The 19,135-nt window shown below is 35.7% G+C and overlaps 1 protein-coding gene across 1 annotated transcript in view; it reads right to left on the bottom strand.

Moving 5' to 3' along the window:
- CFAP54 (cilia and flagella associated protein 54) overlaps positions 1-19,135 on the bottom strand; it is a 107,701-nt gene that overhangs the window by 73,306 nt on the left and 15,260 nt on the right. The window contains exons 6-22 of the mRNA XM_027887449.1: positions 18,575-18,718; positions 18,151-18,264; positions 17,956-18,054; positions 17,223-17,427; positions 16,089-16,178; positions 14,701-14,813; positions 14,420-14,588; positions 13,727-13,812; positions 11,881-12,015; positions 10,679-10,826; positions 8,848-8,906; positions 7,715-7,843; positions 6,264-6,411; positions 5,391-5,468; positions 5,186-5,307; positions 3,403-3,576; positions 224-316 (exon numbers count right to left, since the gene is read on the bottom strand). Of these exons, the coding sequence (XP_027743250.1) occupies positions 224-316; positions 3,403-3,576; positions 5,186-5,307; positions 5,391-5,468; positions 6,264-6,411; positions 7,715-7,843; positions 8,848-8,906; positions 10,679-10,826; positions 11,881-12,015; positions 13,727-13,812; positions 14,420-14,588; positions 14,701-14,813; positions 16,089-16,178; positions 17,223-17,427; positions 17,956-18,054; positions 18,151-18,264; positions 18,575-18,718 (2,106 nt within the window). The remainder of the gene's footprint in view (positions 1-223; positions 317-3,402; positions 3,577-5,185; positions 5,308-5,390; positions 5,469-6,263; positions 6,412-7,714; positions 7,844-8,847; positions 8,907-10,678; positions 10,827-11,880; positions 12,016-13,726; positions 13,813-14,419; positions 14,589-14,700; positions 14,814-16,088; positions 16,179-17,222; positions 17,428-17,955; positions 18,055-18,150; positions 18,265-18,574; positions 18,719-19,135) is intronic.

Genomic DNA, 19,135 nt, shown 5'->3' with positions numbered 1-19,135 from the left:
AAAAAACATAACAGAAGGGACAGAAACTTGCTTAACTTTAAGTTTTTGAATAATTTATTATTAAAAAAAGATTCCTATAAGTTTTTTGGTGTTAAGATCAAAGACTTTGTCAAATGCTTGGCCAGTTACATGATTAAAATATATGTCAGATATATAGATTTAGAAAGGTGATGTGTTTTTGAGGAAGAGAGTATGACCTAAACAAGTTTTACCTCTGTCTTACCTGTTCTCCTGACTTTGGAAGTTTATTGTTATTTAACCTTACTTTCATATTACTTCCTCCTGCTACAGAGCCAAAAATACTGTACCATGAAACCTTTGAAAAAAAAGGAGAACAAAATTCGTTGATACACCATACTATTTCCAACTTTTGCATAGTGTAGAATGTACAAATTTTGTGAAAACAGTCCCTGCAAAAAACCCCACCTTAGTTATAAAAAAGTATAGTCTAACTGCACTAGAAACATCAATTATTTAGCTGGAGAACTAGACATACTAGTGTAGTGGGTTTCTGTGGCTGGGTTTTGGTAGCTGGGGGGACTACAGGGGAGCTTCTGTTAGAAGCTGCTGGAAGCTTCCCCTGTCCCATGGAGCCAATGCCAGCCAGTTCCAGGATGGGCTTCCTGCCTCTGGCCAAGGCCAAGCCAATTAGGAGCAATAGTAACGCCTCTGTGATAACATATTTAGGAACAGAAGGTTGTTGCACAGAAAGAATTCCAGCCAGGAAGGAGCAGAATGAGAACATGGGAACAGCAACGTAGACACCAAGGTCAGTGGAGAAGGAGGGGCAGGAGGAGCTCCAGGCACTGGAGCTGTGCCCTGCAGACCGTGGTGGAGCAGCTGTGCCCCTGCAGCCCATGGAGGAACATTGGGGTGCAGAGACCCCTCTGCAGCACATGCTGGAGCAGGTGGATGCATGAAGAAGGTTGTTACCCCATGGGAGGCCCATGATGGAGCAGGGTCCTGCTGGAGACCTGCAGCCCATGAAGCGGGAAGCCCACTCTGGAGCAGGTTTTTTCCCGGGTAGGACTTTTGGCCCCTGTGGAGGACCCACACCAGTACAGCTCATTTGTGAAGGACTGCACCCCGTGGAGGAGTGACCCAGTTTGGACCGTCTCTGGTGCGAGAGACCCCATAGGAGCAGGGGAAGGACTCCTCTCCCTGAGCAGTGGCAGAAACAACAACTGACTGCAACCTCCATTCCCCATCACTCTGCACTGCTGTGGAGGAGGAGGAGAGAGAACATGGAAGGAAAGAGGGGTGAAAGGAAGGTGATTTTAAGATTATTTTACTCCTCTCTCTTTTGCTCTGACCTTGTTGGTAATAAATTCAATTAATATCCCCACTTTGAATCTGTTTTGCCCATGATGGTGATCAGTAAGTGACCTCTTCCAGCTCTTAACTTATGACTCCTTTGCTGGTTTTTTTTCTCTCCTCTGTCCAGTTGCAGAGGGGAGTGAGAGAGCGGCTTTAGTGGGTACCCAGCATCCAGCCAGGGTCAACCCACTGCAACTACAATAGCAATAAAAGCAAATGACTCTCCACTGTCCTATTTTCTATCCTAAGCTATGCTATTCCTCAAAGTTATCTCAAAACACAAACTCTAGAGTTCATCCCATGGATTTGAAGGCACTTAGATGCATTATTTGATGGAGAAGAATGGTATTCTTCTAAAGCTGGCATCAGGTTCTGATTCAGCAAAACTACTTGTGGACAGATCCTTAAAATCAGGCAAAAGAAATGCAGATATGAAGCAATGCAACATTCAAACCACATCTTTCTACTCTCCAGAAGTCACCTGTCCCTGGCTCCACTGACTGTGCATTTCTTTCTTACTCCTCAGTTTGAGAAGCAGATCCTTGCTCGGCCATGCTGGTTTCCAGCCTGCCTTGCTTGATTTCCACACCTGGAGAGAGAGCTCTTGAGCTCTAAGAAAATTTCTCTTGCAATGAATACCCACTGTTTTTCAGAAGGAGTTATTGAAATTGAGAAGATAATTTTCAGCAAGAGCTTTAATATCAGAAAATTTTAGAGATATTTTGACTCCTAGTACAAGAACTACATAGGTCCAATTAAATCCTGGGTATACATCTATCCTAAGAAACTAGTAATCCTAAGTATCCAGTTAATAATTTCTTCATTAAAAACACATTTCATGTCTGCTCAACAGCTATGCATAACTTTAGAAAAAAAAATATTCGAGACTATCTGGATATAAGAATTACAAGAATAACAATATATAATAATATATTAAAAAATAGTGATCTTATTTCTCCATCTAGTGGCTCAATATGGTGCATTCACTCTCTTGTATCAAAGAAAATGAAGTTTGAAAACTTACTGAAACAAAAGAACTACTGAATTTTAAAGATTTTTTTTAAATTTTATTTCAGACTCCTTAAGTAAAAATGTTTTCCCTAGCTAATTAATTTGAAATTCACTAATAAAATTGCAAGTTATAAAATAACTGTTCACAGAAGCATTCTTACTACTATTAATAAGATTTGAGTGTAGCTAGTGTATTCAGTCTTTTTGAACCCTTTTGGGACATGGTAAGGAAATAAGGTAGAACAGTCAGCATGGATTTACCAAGGGCAAATCATATCTGATCACCAGGATGGGCCCTGTGACAAAACTACTTGATTAGCAGAGGAAGGGAGAGAAGTAGATGCCATTTACTTTTCACAGTAGTGCATCCTAGGAGGATGAGAAACAATAGACTTAAACTGACGCAAGGGATATTCCAACTGTACATACAAAAAAGAGTTTTCCATATGCACATGTTGCCCCGTTGGAACACATTGCCCAGAGAAGCTGTTCAGTCTCTATTCTTGGAAGTCTTCAGAATTGACTGCATAAAGCCCTGAGCAACCTGGTCTAATCTCACCAACAACCCTACTTGGAGCAGAAGGTTGGACGTGAGACCTCTCCTAAAATCCCTTATAATCTGCATAGTTCTGTGACTCTACATGTTCAACAGAAAGTAAATTTTTCCACATGAATTATGTCACTTCAACACTTCATAAATAGAGACTTCAGTGTGGTACTTTCTTGCATCATATTATGCAGCAGTCTCACATTTCTTTAGAAGGTAGCTAAGAGTATATCAACCCCCAGGCAAGTAAATGAGTTTTTGGTAAGTGGAATAAATAAGTGTTAGACAACAGAAGCACCAAGAAACATGATGCACTACATTAAGAAAGTTTCATACAAAACTGAAGATCAAAACAGTGAATCACAGTTGACCCAAAGAGGGGGGAAAAAAATGATACTTAATTAAATCAGAATAACATAATCTTCTTAAAAACAGAGAAAAATGTGATGGTACAGCGCTGTTGAAACAACTTTTTATCTAGTCTATTGTTTAGTTATTTCTCATGCAGTCATAATGAAACACATTACCTGAACATCTGAAGAGAATGGGGCTGGTTTAAATGTCATGGAACAATGTGATCTAGAAAGTAAAAGAGGAGGAGGAGGAGTTCTGCTTTTTTTCTTGCTACTCATAACTTCTTTGATACTGTGATACAACGTACTTTGTTCAGCTTCGACTTGCTCAATTAACGTTAGTGCTGCCTATGATTTAAATTAAAATAAAAGGGAGAAACTATTAAAATATAACAATCAGAGAGATTTAGCACTCCTAAATAGTTTTCAAGCTATCATAAAAAAATTCCCTGCTACGTAGAAAACTTACAGATTTTCCCATTATCTTACATTCTAAATGAGGATAAACGGTACTTTGTGTAAGTTTACATATGTAGAGTAATTTCACAATTAGGGAATGCAGGGTTGCATATGAAAGAGATAGGGTTGAGGCATATCCAGTTTTGGAAGAATCTATAGGAAAAAAGCAGATGATTACAAATAATGTTGAAACAATTAGTGCCAACCAGGGATTAGCTCCAACAAGAACCAAAGAGATATCAAGTATTATTGGGGAGAGAGCTGGAAACCCAATCTGTGGAATTTCTGAATGAGCTGAGGAAGTGCTTAGACTGATTTTCTGTACTTCAAAAGTAAAGGAAAGAAATTAGGTCTAGAAATTAAGAAAGAAGAGGAGAATATGAGAAGCGTCCATACCTGGATGAGAAGTGGTTATTTTAATGCTCCTCTTATTTACTGCATGAAAAGTGGTTATTTTAATGCTCCTCAAAATAAAATGAACTGCTTCCTATTTTGCTATATAATAATAACAGACTTAGATGTGCTGGGTACAGTAGAAAAGGCCAGAATTTTTAAAGTAATTCTATATAGAGCTCCATAATAAAGAAGGTAAAAGCATGAAAAGAAGGGGTTTGTTGTTTTCAGGTTTTTTGCTGTTTATTAAGTGAGCACTGTCTACTTCAAGGAGGAAAAATGAAAAATAATTGAGCATATAATATCAAAGGAGATCATACTAAGTTTGTCCAGACAAAGTGAATTCTTACATTTTCTGGCAAACAGCTGCAGATATATTATATTCTTTTATCTACATCTTTCTTAGTGAAAAGTGAACAGAAGCAAAATACAGTGAAGGTCAGTATAAGGCCTTGACAAATACTTGTTTGGGATACTTGGGATAATCACACATTTCTTGGAAATTGCTTTTAAGTCTTCACTGGTGACTACAGTTACAACCTTCATACCATATCACTACATCTGGTATTCATAAATAAAATATTCTACAAATATATGAGAGATTTTTAATGTATATCTTTGTAATCCAGTTTTTTAATTCTTCTGACATAAAAGATATATGCATTAATTATCATGCTTCCAAATTTGTGGCATTTAAAAGAAAAACACTTTCTAGTAACTTCTTCTTTAAAATCCTCTGTTATCTATTATATGCTGAAAATTGTAGATTCTGTTATGTGTTGTACAGGCTCTTAGGCACACGTTCATAACTGCAAAGTCTGGGTGATTAAGTATAGAAAGAAAGACCATATCTTCTTTCAGGTTTCCCAAAATCTCCATGTGTGCACAAAATTTGGGGATGTGCTCTTTCCTTGTTTTAAGGTCACTTTGTTCTTTTATCATAATTAAACTTCTCAGGAAAAAAATTGACAATAGAAATCCAAAACATACACTATTCCTCAAGTTCCTTCCATTTTTCTCCTTTTTGTAAGGAGTAATCCCCGATTTAATTACACAGAACATGAAAAACAATAAAGAATTTCTATCGTAAGATATTTCTTATTACCTCCAGTAGCTGCCTTTGGGAAGTAGCAGTTAACTCTTCAGGGAACTTCTGTGCAGCCTTCTGCATCAAAAAGATTGCTCTAGATAGCTTATTCCTTTTTATTTTTTTCATTATAAGTGCCTCTATAAAATAGATATTTTAAGACATCTATACAACAGCAGCAATAATTTATTATACTTCTTAAATCTTAATTAATGGGCCTTACCTGTTAAATAGTGGAAATCTTTAATATTCTTCACATGAGACTTACTAGACTTAAGACTTCTGTCATCTACTTCACCACCTGTGTGGGAAGGAAATACCAAGTTATTTATTTTGATGGTGCTATTGTGAAAAATTCAGTGAGAGAGTTTAATACATAGTTTTGTAGTAAAGCTCTGTTCCATCTGATGTTCTTCTCTTTGGCTCAAGTAGAATTTCTTGGACAGATCATGCCACTAAAAATATTCCACCCTCCTGCTCTAACACCTCTAGTAGTTATGCTAACATCACAGAAAAAGAGAGCTCTTGTTTCATCATAGGGAGCAGGGCACAGGGGAGCTCTACAGCGTCAAAGCTTTTCATTTTAAAATAACAAAACAACTCTAAGAATGAGTAGAGTTTTTTCAGAAGCCATTTGGCAAGAGTGGGATATCCGCTGACTGAAAAGATATAAAGACAACATCACAGCAGTAGAAATTCAAATTACAAAGAGCATTGAATAAAATATTCAAGGCATTCTCTTGAGAGAAAATCAGCATTACAGAAAAAAAAATCTGCAGAATATCTCCCCATTTTTCTTTACTGGCACTGTAATAGTTAGTAACTAAAATACAACAACAAACTGTCTAGGAATGAAATCCACTACTTGTAGCAAAGTTTAGCTTCCATTGGTTGAGTAGAGGTTAGAGACTAGTGTCATGCAAATCTAAATACTGCAAATTCAGTACATTATTTCTGTCTATATGAGGCATACAAACTGCCCAACATCAGCTCCTCTTCAGAAAGCAGACACTCCTTTATTTCTTAGATTACAAAATATAATAACAAAAGGACTATAATCAAGCTATGAAGATTATTTAACTTTACTGAAACCTACCTTGTGTAATTTTAAGAAGTTTCACAGCTACTCGATGTTGGGCTTGAATGAGCTCCAGGTGTAAATCTGCTACAAAACCATTATCTGTTTCTGTTTTATCATTACCACATCCCAAAACAGAATTCAAATTCTGATCATTTGAGTCCACCTAATAAGCAGGAAGTGACAATTAGGCAAATACAAACTTTTTTTACTTAGCTTACTGCATTTTTCTTAACACTGATATTATTTCAGTAAATTGACAAACATTGAAATTTGTCATATCTGTGTAATATGCAGTCAATCAGGAAAGCATGGAAGGAAGGAGAATGACCAGGCAGAGAAAGCATAGATAACAGAGAGAGTAAACTAGACAAAATCTGAGTATGAATAGGAAATTGGATCAATAATAAAGATGAAACTGCAGAAAAATACATTTTATTAATCCACACAAAAAAATTCATATTAGTGTAGAATGGTAGTATTTAGAAAATCTGAACTCCCATCAACAGCAAAAATTATTTTAATAATAAACAGTTGCAAGCAATAAATATTAAAAGAAAATTTGTTTTTAATTTATAGAAGAAATCTATATGTTATAATTATTTCAAAAGAAAATTGTGAAGAAAACATAAAAGAGTTCATAATTTACTACTGAAAGAGAAAAATGCTATTTCAGCTTGTGCTGGTTTTGGCTGAGGTAGAGTTAATAATCTTCAAAGTAGCTGGCATGGGGCTGTGTTTTGTATTTGTGCTGGGAACAGTATCAATAATGTTGTCTTCATTATTGCTGAGCAGTGCTCACACAGCATCAAGGCCTTTTCTGCTCCTCATACCACCCCACCAGCAAAGAGGCTGAGGGTGCACAGGTAGATGGGAGGGAACACAACCAGGACAGCTGACCCCAGCTAGTTGTATGGTATGGTATGGGATATCCCATATCCCACACCCCATATGGTGTGGGATATCCCATACCATATAACCTCATGATCAGAACCTAAATCTGGGTGAAGATGAAATGAGGGGGTTGTTCAGAGTGATGGTGTTTGTCTTCCCAAGTAACTGTTATGAGTGATGGAGTCCTGCCTTCCTGGAAATGGCTAAACACCTGCCTGCCCATGAGAAGCAGTGAATAAATTCCTTGTTTTGCTCTGCTTGTGTGCACAGCTTTTGCTGTACCTATTAAACTGTCTTTATCTCAACCTATGAGTTTTCTCAGTTTTACCCTTCCCCCATGTCCCTGGGAGGGATCGAATAAGCTACTATGTGGGGCTCGGTTGCCAGCTGGGGTCAAACCACAACACTAATAAACAGAGATTTATTTTTGCTATTATCTTCTTACACGGGGCAGGAAGGCGAGGTACATTTGATAGTGCTAAGATTACTAACTATAAAAGAAATATGAGGTTTGTGTCATCAAAATACACAAACCTCATAGATTCTTTTGCAGTGTAGCTCTTCGTAAACTTTACCTTTGTACAGCAGTTGTCAAATATCGACTTTCCATTTGGTAGAAGGGTCATTAACCGAGATGCATTCATTCCATTAATTGCTTTTTCGAGACTTTCATAAGCAATTTGTAATTGTTCCGTAGGAGTTTTCTGAAATGAAAACACATATAAACAGATTTTATTAGATAACAGCATTAAAAACTTTAACATGGACTATCAAAAGCAAATTGCTATAGTTTTTAGCTGTTGACCTTTAAAATTTCTCACATTATCTTTACATAGGCACTGTTTCCCATGCTTTCATATACTAATATCAATGACTTAAATTCCAAGTAGGACTGATTTTCCTTCAACTCTAAAAAAAAAAAAACAAAAAAAAAAACACAACAACTACCAGGCGTTAGCTTAAAGCAGAATGAAACTGAACTTAAGGAATTAAGTTAAAAACACAGTATTTCTCACAAGCAGTTTTTCAATGTTCTATTAGATGTTGTTAAGAAAACACTGTTTTTTCAGAAAACACCACCTTTAAATACACTGTTGATGAATTAAGCCTTCTCTATGTGTAAGCATTAGACATACCACTGACAAAAGTCCTGAATCCTCAGACTAGTGCATATCTTTCCTTCTTAATGTGTTTTAGTGAGTCATTTGATTGGACAATTCTGCAAACTGCTGAGCACTTAACACACTGAGCAAAGTAAGGACACTCCAGATGTTTCATCTATTCCATACAACCCTTACAAAAACAAAGAAGTAAAAGTACAACCCAAAATATTTTCCTAAATAAAGCAAGGACTAAAATTTCTACCATCTTTAAAAAAAAAAGTGCTATTAAACCATTTAAAGCTGGTACTACACATTGGCATTTAAAAAAAAGTGTTTAACAGAAAACAATATGACCATGCTGTAAAAATTTCAAATAAAACTTCTGCCACATAGAGGATTGATAAAAAAGACTCAGGGAAAATTTTCAAATTTTATTTCATTTGAAAAAAAAAAAAAACTTTGTTTTTTTTCCTCTGCACTAGCAAGATTGTGTGAAACATTTAATCTTTGTAAAAGTAAATATAAAATGTTATGAAAAGCTTCAAGCAGAAATATTCTTATGCTATTCAAAATCATTGTATTAATGAAGATAAATTAGATGTTACCATCAGTATTTCAGGGATATCACAGGTTTCATCTTGTGACAGAAGGGCACTTCTTTCTCCTTTTTTATAGGAAGAAAATCAGAAGCGAAAATTAAATTAACTCAGAAAATGTTAGATCCATTTGATTAGCTCTACTACTAATGTAAGAATCTGGCAATAATTCAGTTCTTCAGTGCTTGGCTCTGAGAGGTAGTTATATTGATTCTTGGCAACCTTTCTGGGGTTTAGACACATAGCTACAATATGTACACTTACACTAATACAGGATATTATTATCCAGTGATTTTGCATTTTTAAATTTACCCTATTTTTCACACAAACATTACATCCAAGCCAGCGAAACTTGGACTCATTTTGTAGTTCCTTACATTGTTGTATAATTCATATCAATTCCCCATTTTGAAATCAATTCAAATCTATTATATCTGATTCATAGTGGATTTAACACTAACTTTACTTACAGAAGCATTTTTAAGTATAGGAGGTCATATTTTTATGATATATATAATTTCAATTTAATATTTCTCTAAGCACTATTATCACTTTTTAATGTTCACTTAGATTGTTTAAATCATTTTCACTTATAAAGAATGCATCCAGGCTTGTGTTTTCCTTTTCAAAACAAGAGGAAGCAATTTATTAGTTCTGGGTTGCAGCCCTCTAACTTCATTTCTTCGCTGAAGTAAATCAATTTTTTACCCTTTCAGAGGGGCAACCTTCTAGTCACTCCACTTTTGCCTGCTTATTTCTGCTAGTTCACCATCTCTTTCTCATAAATATGAAAATCTACATTCACTCCATTTACTAAATAGACTTTAGCATAAAAATCTGTTTGACTGGTTATTTTACAGCCTGTTTTGACCAATAGCTCCTATCTATTCAGGGGTTTTTTTCCTCCAAAAACACATATTTAAACAGAATGGAAAAGAATAGAAGTGGTTCTAAAAGGAGGATTCTTCCAGTCTCCCTGAGAACAGTATCATTTTCATAACACCACCAAAAACAATACTTACTTCACCTTTATAACAAATAGTAGTTTTCCAAGATTTTTTTTACTTTCAAAAGAGCAAAGTTATTGTCATTCCTTTCTGTTTCTAGATATGGTCTAAAAGGATCCTTAACATTTACTGTAACATCTAGTTACAGTAAAACATTTATTTGAACTATGATACATATTCCAAAATACACAATAACAAAGAACTTCTAAAAGTGTGTCTAAATATTCATATTTTACTGCATTAGTCAGGTTTTGGAAGGAATTTTTTTTAATGTAATTACAACTGCATTATATCCCAATAGTGTCAGCCAAGTTCAATTTCAAAGACAATTGAATTCCTATACAAAAATCTAGGCTATGTAGACAAGAAAACCAAACTGATGACCCAGTAAAAGCAAAGCTTCAGTATGACATCAATATTTTCCTCTTTTGTTTGACCTGCCACTAGTCAACCAGCATTTGAATGCTCCAAATGAGCCATAGTACGTGCTGCCTTCTGCCCAGCCAATATTCAGAGAACATATCAGTGATCTGAGGCTACTCTGAAGGGGCTAAGACACATGTAGACCTATGGGGAGGGCGAGTAATGAGGTGTAATTCAAAATGAGGTTACTCTGGTGTAACTGGAAATGTAAGGAAATAAGGCATAATTCTTATGAAAAAAAGGTTTCAGTAGTTCCAATTACAGATGAAATTCTGTGCAAAAAATTATCATTCTACTCTCAACAATCTCTTTACAACATTTTTTGAATACTTATGTTTGTCAAACCCAGGAAAGTTCCTAACTTGAAAGTCATTCTTGAAAGAAAACCAAATGTTTGTTGAAAGCTTTACCTTCTTTTTTCTTAGATTCACTCATAGAATCAGCTATGTTTTCCAATACTGTAGTTAGACATAAGCTTATCTCTGCAAACATGACATTAGTGTCTGCTATGCGGCTCTTCTCAATTACTTCATTTATTATCCAGAGTATATGAACCCACTAAAAATTGGGGGAGAAGAAAGAAAAAGAGTCAAGAGAGTTAAAACAAATTTTTGGAAGATATTTATGTACTAGAGAGGTAGATGTGGTTTTGCACTCAAAATTGTTTAAAAATATTCATAAGCATGCACACAACTCCTTTCTTGGCTTGGGCTTCTTTTTTTTTTTGAATGCCACCAGACTAAGTTGGTGAATTTATGCTGCTCAACAGCCCCTGTTTCTTCAGACAGCAGACTTTTTTTCTTTTAGAATGTTATTATTCTTGCCGTTTCTTTGAGAAAGGTTGATGAATGTTCTACAGCCACAACTTTTATACCTTGGTATAGTGTAGTGATTCTTCCAGTAGATTTGATCATAGGCCTCTCATTTATCCCCACATCTTCCCACTTGAACAGTATAAAAGAGACCTGAATGCTATTGTTGTACATACAGAGGAAAGTAACCACAAACTACCTCTTGGTGAATCTCTGAACAATTTTACTACAGGAACCAGGTCACAAAATTAACTCCTCCAGAAACTGTTTGGTTAGCATCAACTGGCAGCCCAGAGAAACCAGCAAGAATTATCTTCAGAAGACTGCACTTCACCAAGAGCCTCCCAGTCTCAGGAAAAGTTCAAGGTAAGGTTGTGACTGTCCAGTGGGCCAAATAAATACTATTGCCCCCCCTCTGCCTTGTCTTAAGCTGTAAGGTTTTTGCCACTTCATTCAACTTTCTAGAGAACTTCTGTGAAATATATTTATATTTTCTGCCACAACATATCAAATACTTCTTCTTACACATGTCCAAATGCTTTCACTATTTTAGCTTCTTAACACCATGGCCCACTGGCAGAGAATGAGTCCCTTTATTGCAAAAAGACTATGAGATATTTTGATGCTGACATACGGGAGCAGTTTGTTCAAAGCATATATACAATTCCTATTTTCAGTGAAGAAGATTATCTGCATTTCACCATAAGAAAATATACTTAGGCTGGATATCAGTATTTTATCTTGGCTTAACTATAATAGACTGCATTCATTAAGAGAAATACATTATAATAAAGGAGTACTTGGTAAGCTTTGTATTTGTGGATATATTCTAAGTAGTCACTTCCACTTGTTTGGATTTGCTGAAGTTCCATCTTACATTTCTGCCACAAACACATTATTACATCAAAAAGTATTTCTTTGTCAGGATAGACATTCTGGAAAGAAAAAACAATATAATTGTGGAAGCAGGTAGGCATACAAACACACAAATAACCCAGTATATCAAGAGTCTCAACTTTTTTCAACGTAAGTAAGTAAACCATTATCATATGTAATTTTCTTCCAAGGAATGACAACATTTTGGCAACATCTTGAAAGACTAAGAAGTACTTTTAAAAAGTAATTTCTTCTCCCAACAATACAAGTGGATTTAGAGATTTAGAGTATTGGGAGCTTTTTTTTTTTCTTTTTTTTTTTTTTTTTTTATGACAAACCCTTAAAAGTAACACAGACAAAGAAAGAAGTGAAATGAAAATTACATGAGAAAGAAAATTATCCGTGAAAGGTTATAATAATCAACATTCTGGAGAAACTTTACTTTTTTTAATTACAATATTTAAATATTTGCAGAAGAAAATCTAAATTAGTAGTTTCACTTTGCACTGACAGAGTACTTCCATGGTTCGTTGGTGCATCTCAGATGATGGAGTAGAGAACAACTTAAAGAACTAGGAAAAAAGCTTGGACTGAAATATCTAACAACTGAAAGACATGTTAAACGACATCTGCATCTTGTGAAGAGAATACTTAACAAATTCAAATCTCTGTTCCATTACCCTCCTAATCAACACATTTTAAAAGGCAATAGTCCATATACACCATGTTAAACACATTCTGATCAGAGTGTAAGGATCAGTACACATCCCTATCATCATTTATACCAGAGTTGTATTAGTGCCTCAGGTGCAGTGAAACCTGTATATCCAACTATCTATACACTCATACATGTTTGAGCGAAAAGACTTCAGGGATACTGACAATGAAAGTGGGGGGAGACAAAGACTGGAAAAGAAGTAAATCAAAATCACTTTTGCCACTGGTTTGGTAGCAGCAAGCTATTAGACTGCCTCAGCTATATCATGCAACTTCATCATCAGTGAATGCTCTGTTAAGGAGGGGAGAATTTGTCTTACTTTCCCAGACAGATTAGGTATCAAAGAGATTTGTGGGGAAGTGTAGAAGAACCAGAAGAGTTTAAATCTAGGTAACTGCCTCCGTGATACAGAAGTCATGTTAAAAAACTGACAAATAAATATATACAACACTATGTTTTCCCCTCTCAATAGCACATTAAGGGGAAATCTCAGTTTGAGGATATAATATAAAAGTGGGAATAAACAATCAGAGGTATAATGGGATTAATTCTTCAGCACAGGGAGTCCCACTCTCATTGATTTTGTTGTTGTTGCTGCTTCTTTTGGGGTTTTTGCAGTGAGAATTTACTTTAAATTGCATACATACTGCTGCTATAAAGACATCATTCCTTAGGGTAACTGCCCCCATTTCTATAAATATTGCAGAAATGTTTTCTACAGCTGAGGATATTTGCCTACCTAAGTCTAACACACATAAAGAAATTTGATCTCTGCTTGATAAGCTGAAACATACAATCAGCTCTATGATCTTCCAAACAGATTTAATATATATTAAACATTTTTAAGTAGCCTGATTACACTGCACCAATTTTAGAAAATTAAACCATTTTTTAAATTACACATTGATCAAATTTTGTAAGTATATTTTTTCATTTTTTTATATTCATGCAGGTTGTTAATCATGCAGCTGATTCCTTTGGTCTTCAATTATATGCATTAATCACAGATTAAGTCATACACTTAAAAGAAATGTCTCTAGTTCTGTTATTACCTGCTGAGATGTGGAAATATAGGAAAACACTGTTGTTGCCAAAATGGTAAGATCATTATAAGGCTCTCCATGCTTTAAGGAACCCTCTATGTTCAGTGTTTATAAAAAAGAAAGAAAAGGAAAGGCAAGACATTACATCTAATTACAAACCTATGTTTGAAAACATCTGAGTGAATTGACTTACCAAAATATGCCAGCAGATAATGTGGTCTAAGAAACAGTAAATACAGTGGGGACAGATATTCCCAAGTTTACTCACTTCTGCGAAAAGTGAGCATTTCTATTTTAGGTAACAGAAAGTTTTCAAGAAATTTTCAGGTTTTTTTGATTGTCATAGAATTAAACTGCAGTTACTCTAACAAGTTTTTCTTGCTTCTATGGAAAGAAATTTTGCATAAATTAAGTATAAGAATGGGGAAAACCCCTTTTTTTTTCTGAAAGCATCCATTCATTTTATATCTTTGCTTATAACTTGATGCATGTTCAACATCCATCATGCATTTCACACTTGAGGGGACTGGCACAGTCGTATTTTGGCCAATGAAAACTGGACAAAGTTCGATAGGTGGCAGTTTCTCAGTTGCTACTTTTTGTCATATACTGCACCATATTACAGTTTTTAAATAATTAACAAAATCTCTTGCTGCAAAAATATTTGAAATTCCAACGTAACTATAACTGAACAACACTCACCACTAAATGTTTGCGTCTTTTCAGAACCTTGGGTTGGGCTACCTTCTTTGCTATTATCTTCACTAACAGAAGGAACACGTTCAAATTTTTTTGGAAATAGTAAAGGTTGCAGCAATGTAAGAAGCTTGAGCTCCATTTCAGCTTTCTTCCATGCTGGGTCATCTTGAGCCTAATTGAAAGGGGAAAAAACATAGAAAATGGTCTTTAAAATATGTACTTTTAATACTTACCCTCATAAAAAAAAGACTAAATAAAGAATGTCTAAAAAGCATCCAGATTACCTGAAGAAACTTAACAACAAGTTGAATAGCAGAATCAAACACTTCCCATTCTTCATAGCTGAAAGCTAATTTTATGAATTTCACAGCAGCATCTCCAGACACCCCCTTTTCTCCTGCAGTGATGACAAAAATATTTTCTCTGTTTTATATATATGTATATTCAGAAGTTTATTTAAAGTTTAATTTAATTTAATAATTTGGGTATTGATAAGTACAAAGATAAAACTCCATGTGTTCTGAACAATCAGCATAATCATGAAGGATGCTTTCATTGTTCTACAAGAAACGACAGCTTTATTATTTCATGATAATGTCTGTGCTTCCATGCTACTTTAATGATGTATCTGCAATCATAGAACCATAAAGGTTTGAAGAGACCTCCAAGATCATCAAGTCCAACTTTTAACCAAATACCACCATGCCCACTTAACCATATCACAATGTCCAGTTACATTCCAAAGAGGTTGTACTATTACTGGTATTAACATACCCCTGTACAGAATACCAAGGATCTAGTCCTTTCTGTTGCAGGAAGAGCTTAAGTCTGGAATCACCCCAATTGTGACCCTTACTGACAGAAATTTAGATTGAAATTTACATAGAAACACGGGCAATTTCTTTCAAGATAGTTAATCATTTCTCATTACTGTGTCAGAAAATGTTCATGTATACATAGGGAGCCTATTTTCTCACTCTTCAAGTTTATTCAAACACCAGCAAGGCAGAAAAGGGACTTCATGGTCCTTGGAACTCTAAGCAAGTATCTCAGCTAACATATTTATTCAGCAGTGTTCTGCAGTCCTGGCAATATGCCACAGTCACTATCATATCCCCTGGGCACATGGTCACTCATCTAAAGATGTTAGCAGTATTAACTTAGTAATGTAACTTAGCTGTAATTTCCAAAATGATTGGTCCAAGGATCTCAACAATCTTTGTGTTACTGCATCCCACTTCTCTTCTGTAAGAAGGTACCAGGACATCACTGCAGAATTTGGCCTTTCAACTACTGTTTAGGGGCATTAACATATCTAGATGAACTTCTATGCTGAACAGTATGTGATTACAGTGTCCAGATATTACTGTATGTTACTTAAATAATTCTTGTGTTAAGAAAACTGTAACAGTATATGTTCATAATCCCTTTCGGATACCTTAACATTATATGTATAAACAAACATATCTCATAGAATATCCTGAGTTGGAAGGGAAGGGAACTACAGGGATCATCAAAGTCCAGGTCCTGGCCCTGCACAAAACCCCTCCAGGTGGACACCATTTTGCAGTCTCTTTATTCATGCAATGACTACTAATGTGAAAATTATATCTGCTTACTGAACATTTGCATCACTGGGTACAGAATATTTTGAAATTCAAAGTTAGCTTACCTGTTAGTATCAACTGCAGAAGGGTTGATGATGGATTAATGTTACCAAAATGACTGGTGCGACGGCTTGCTCCACCTTCAATAGAGACAACTCATTAAATCAATTTATAATGTCTTTGATTTGTTACATTCTAATTAGCCAGTAATCATATAAAGAAAATATCATTCCAAAGGGTATTTAATCTCTATAAATTCTTGACAAAATGACATCATATTTCTTACCTATGGTTATATTCAGCCCAGAGCCCAACAAAAAAGGTGTGGTAGGAATCATCTAGTCCAGTTTTTTTCTCGAGTTTTTTAATCTAACTTTGGGTTATTTTTAAAAACAAACAAACAAACAAATGCAAAAACCATCAAACACCATGGTATTTGGCCTTGCCTGGCTTCTAGCACCCAGCTGTTCTCTCACTCCCACTCCACAGCAGGACAGGGGGAAAAAATAAGATGGAAAGCTCACAGGTTGGGATAAAATACAGTTTAATGAGAAAAGAAAGCTATAACTGTGTAAACAAGGGGATTTATTCAATATTTCCCATAGGCAGGCAGATATCCAGTCACCTTCCGGAAAGCAGGGCTTCAGGATGTGTAGCAGTTTCTTGGGAAGTGTCCCCATCCTCTCCCTTAACCACGGGTGTTACTGCTGAACACGATGTTTTATCATGGAACAGACACTAGGTGGGTACAGGTCGGCTATGCCAGTTGTGTCCTCTGACAGCCTCCTGCCTACCCCCAACCTGCCTGCCTTAGGGTACAGGAGGGTTGGATACACAGCCTTGATGCTGTGCAGCCACTGCTCAGCAATAGTAAAGACACTGGTGTGTTAAGAACACTGTTTTAGCTATAAATGCAAGGCACAGCACTGTAAAGGCTGCTACAAAGAAAGTGAACTCCAGTTTACTTAGAAAACATATGCATAAACTACTGCAGATTTTAACTAATATAAAGGACGACAGAATCAACCCAGATTTTTATCTCCCATTTCATGAAGATAGGAAAGATTACCTGTGTTTACAGGTGCTATTGTTACAAATGAAATATATGCCTTCAGGCAATTTTTTTTTTTAATACGAAAAAAAATACAATATAACAGAGGTCTAGGCTCCTCATCAACACCCTTTTTGCTTCTTTAAGCTGTTACCTGAGAGGATTTCTAGGCCTGCACAAAAAAGCTCTGAAATGACATCACAAATTTCGATTTCATCAGGAACAGGTGGATGAGGGTGCAAGACATTCCTGCTACTATCAGAGAGTGCTTCCAGGATGGCAAGGAACTGAGCTGCAGGACCATCAAACATTTCCACCAGCAGCCGTTCGGTGATAGTGCGAGGCCACGACAACTGAGCAAGAAAAGATAATTTAAGCCTTGTGACATCTCAACTGACTTACAATAGAGCAAAATTTCTTTCAAAACACTTCTCCATCAGAAAGTAAATACACATTTAAAACAGAAAATAACACACTGTAAAATATATTGCTGTTATTAATTTCATACTTCAAAGGCATAGCAAAGCCTTATGCTAAGAGGGCACAGTACTTAAGAATGGTAATAATTTCATAGCAACCAGATGCCCCGCTGCACGGCATTTTACTTCAAAAATAATACAATAGAAATTATGAGTGAGAGTATTAAGACCATGTAGTTTAAAGCTAAGCAGATCTCTCCTCATAATTTTCTGAAATAGTAGTTACTACATCTTCCCCTCTTTTGAGTTTCTTCTCAGTTTTATTAATAAATTCTGCTAACTAGGAAGCAGAAAAAGTAGAACTTTCTGCTTGTGTATAGCACCGTGTGTATTTAGAAGAATTATATTTATCACATGCATAGAGTAAATGAAGAGAAGGCTTACACAAAACGTTAGACTTACATTCGGTGCTTCCTTTGTGCTAACTCTTGGGTCACGTTGAAAGCTTTTTGACTTTCTTCTGGATTCATATACTGCTCTTTTGAAAATCATCACTGACATCTGACACAAAGAAAAAAAGCAAGTAAATAACTATGTTACATCTTCTGTTCACAGAGATTGTAACTACTCTGTTTATAATAAATTGCAAGATGATACCTTTAGAGTGGCCTCTTTAAAAATCTTTTGCGTTTCTGAATTTTCTGGGGAAGAACTGATATTTTCTAATTGCTTCAGTTCATCAATTTTAATCAGACCACGGCGAGCAAATACCTGTCCAAAGAATTAAAAAACAAGAAATGATACTCTATGCTCATATTCTGCATGTTGGTATTTAATTTTAGAGCTGGCCACTGCTTAATGCTAGACGTCTGTGACTGTGAGTGTATTACAAAGTATTATTGCATTTAACTTTGAGTTGATATACTCATTTACATGTGGAAACACATCTCCACTTCGCAGTTAAAATTTGGAATACTGGCAGAACTCTAAATGCATACAGTCTGATAATAAGCAGGAATATTTAAATAAATATTTCTCATTTGATTGCATCTGAAATGCTACATAAGGTAAATCAGGATACCTCTCCATGAATGCTGGCTTGACAATCAAAATAACACTGAGAAACTGCAGTATATAGGGTGGCTCTCCATGTCAAATAATGTACAGATAAGAGTGGAATGGATGATTCCATGCATATACTGGCCCACAGTAAGTACTCCAGAACCTGTATTGAAGAAATCCAGTTTCAAAATGAATGTATTTTAACCTACATACATATACTTCCTACTACTAAAGGAGAGATACGAAGACTTATCCTCACCTGGTAGGACAAATTAAAGGGGGAGGGGGCGGATCACAGAAATTGTATTAATTTTTAACATTTTTATTGACTTCAAGCATTCCTCCTGCATAATGTTGCTTTTTTCCATCTGAAACTGTGGTCAATCATTATATTTTAGCCTCCAAACTGCCTTAACCACTCCAGTTCAAGATAGCCTTGCCACCAGAGATCCTGCCTTTTTCTCTCCTCTGCTCTTACCTCGACAGTTATCCCTCTCCCTTCTGGCAGCTCTAGCAATCCGTTTTCAACGACATCAGCAAGCTTATTTGGGATGCAATGGAGTCTGTCTTCTTTGAGGAC

This window comes from Empidonax traillii, unplaced genomic scaffold (assembly GCF_003031625.1).
Source record: "Empidonax traillii isolate 1590-97213 ecotype Southwest subspecies unplaced genomic scaffold, ASM303162v1 scaffold210:size766637, whole genome shotgun sequence".
In the NCBI taxonomy this organism is placed as follows: domain Eukaryota; kingdom Metazoa; phylum Chordata; class Aves; order Passeriformes; family Tyrannidae; genus Empidonax; species Empidonax traillii.
Note: the sequence above shows the minus strand (reverse complement) of the source record. Positions and strands in the feature narration are given on the sequence as shown.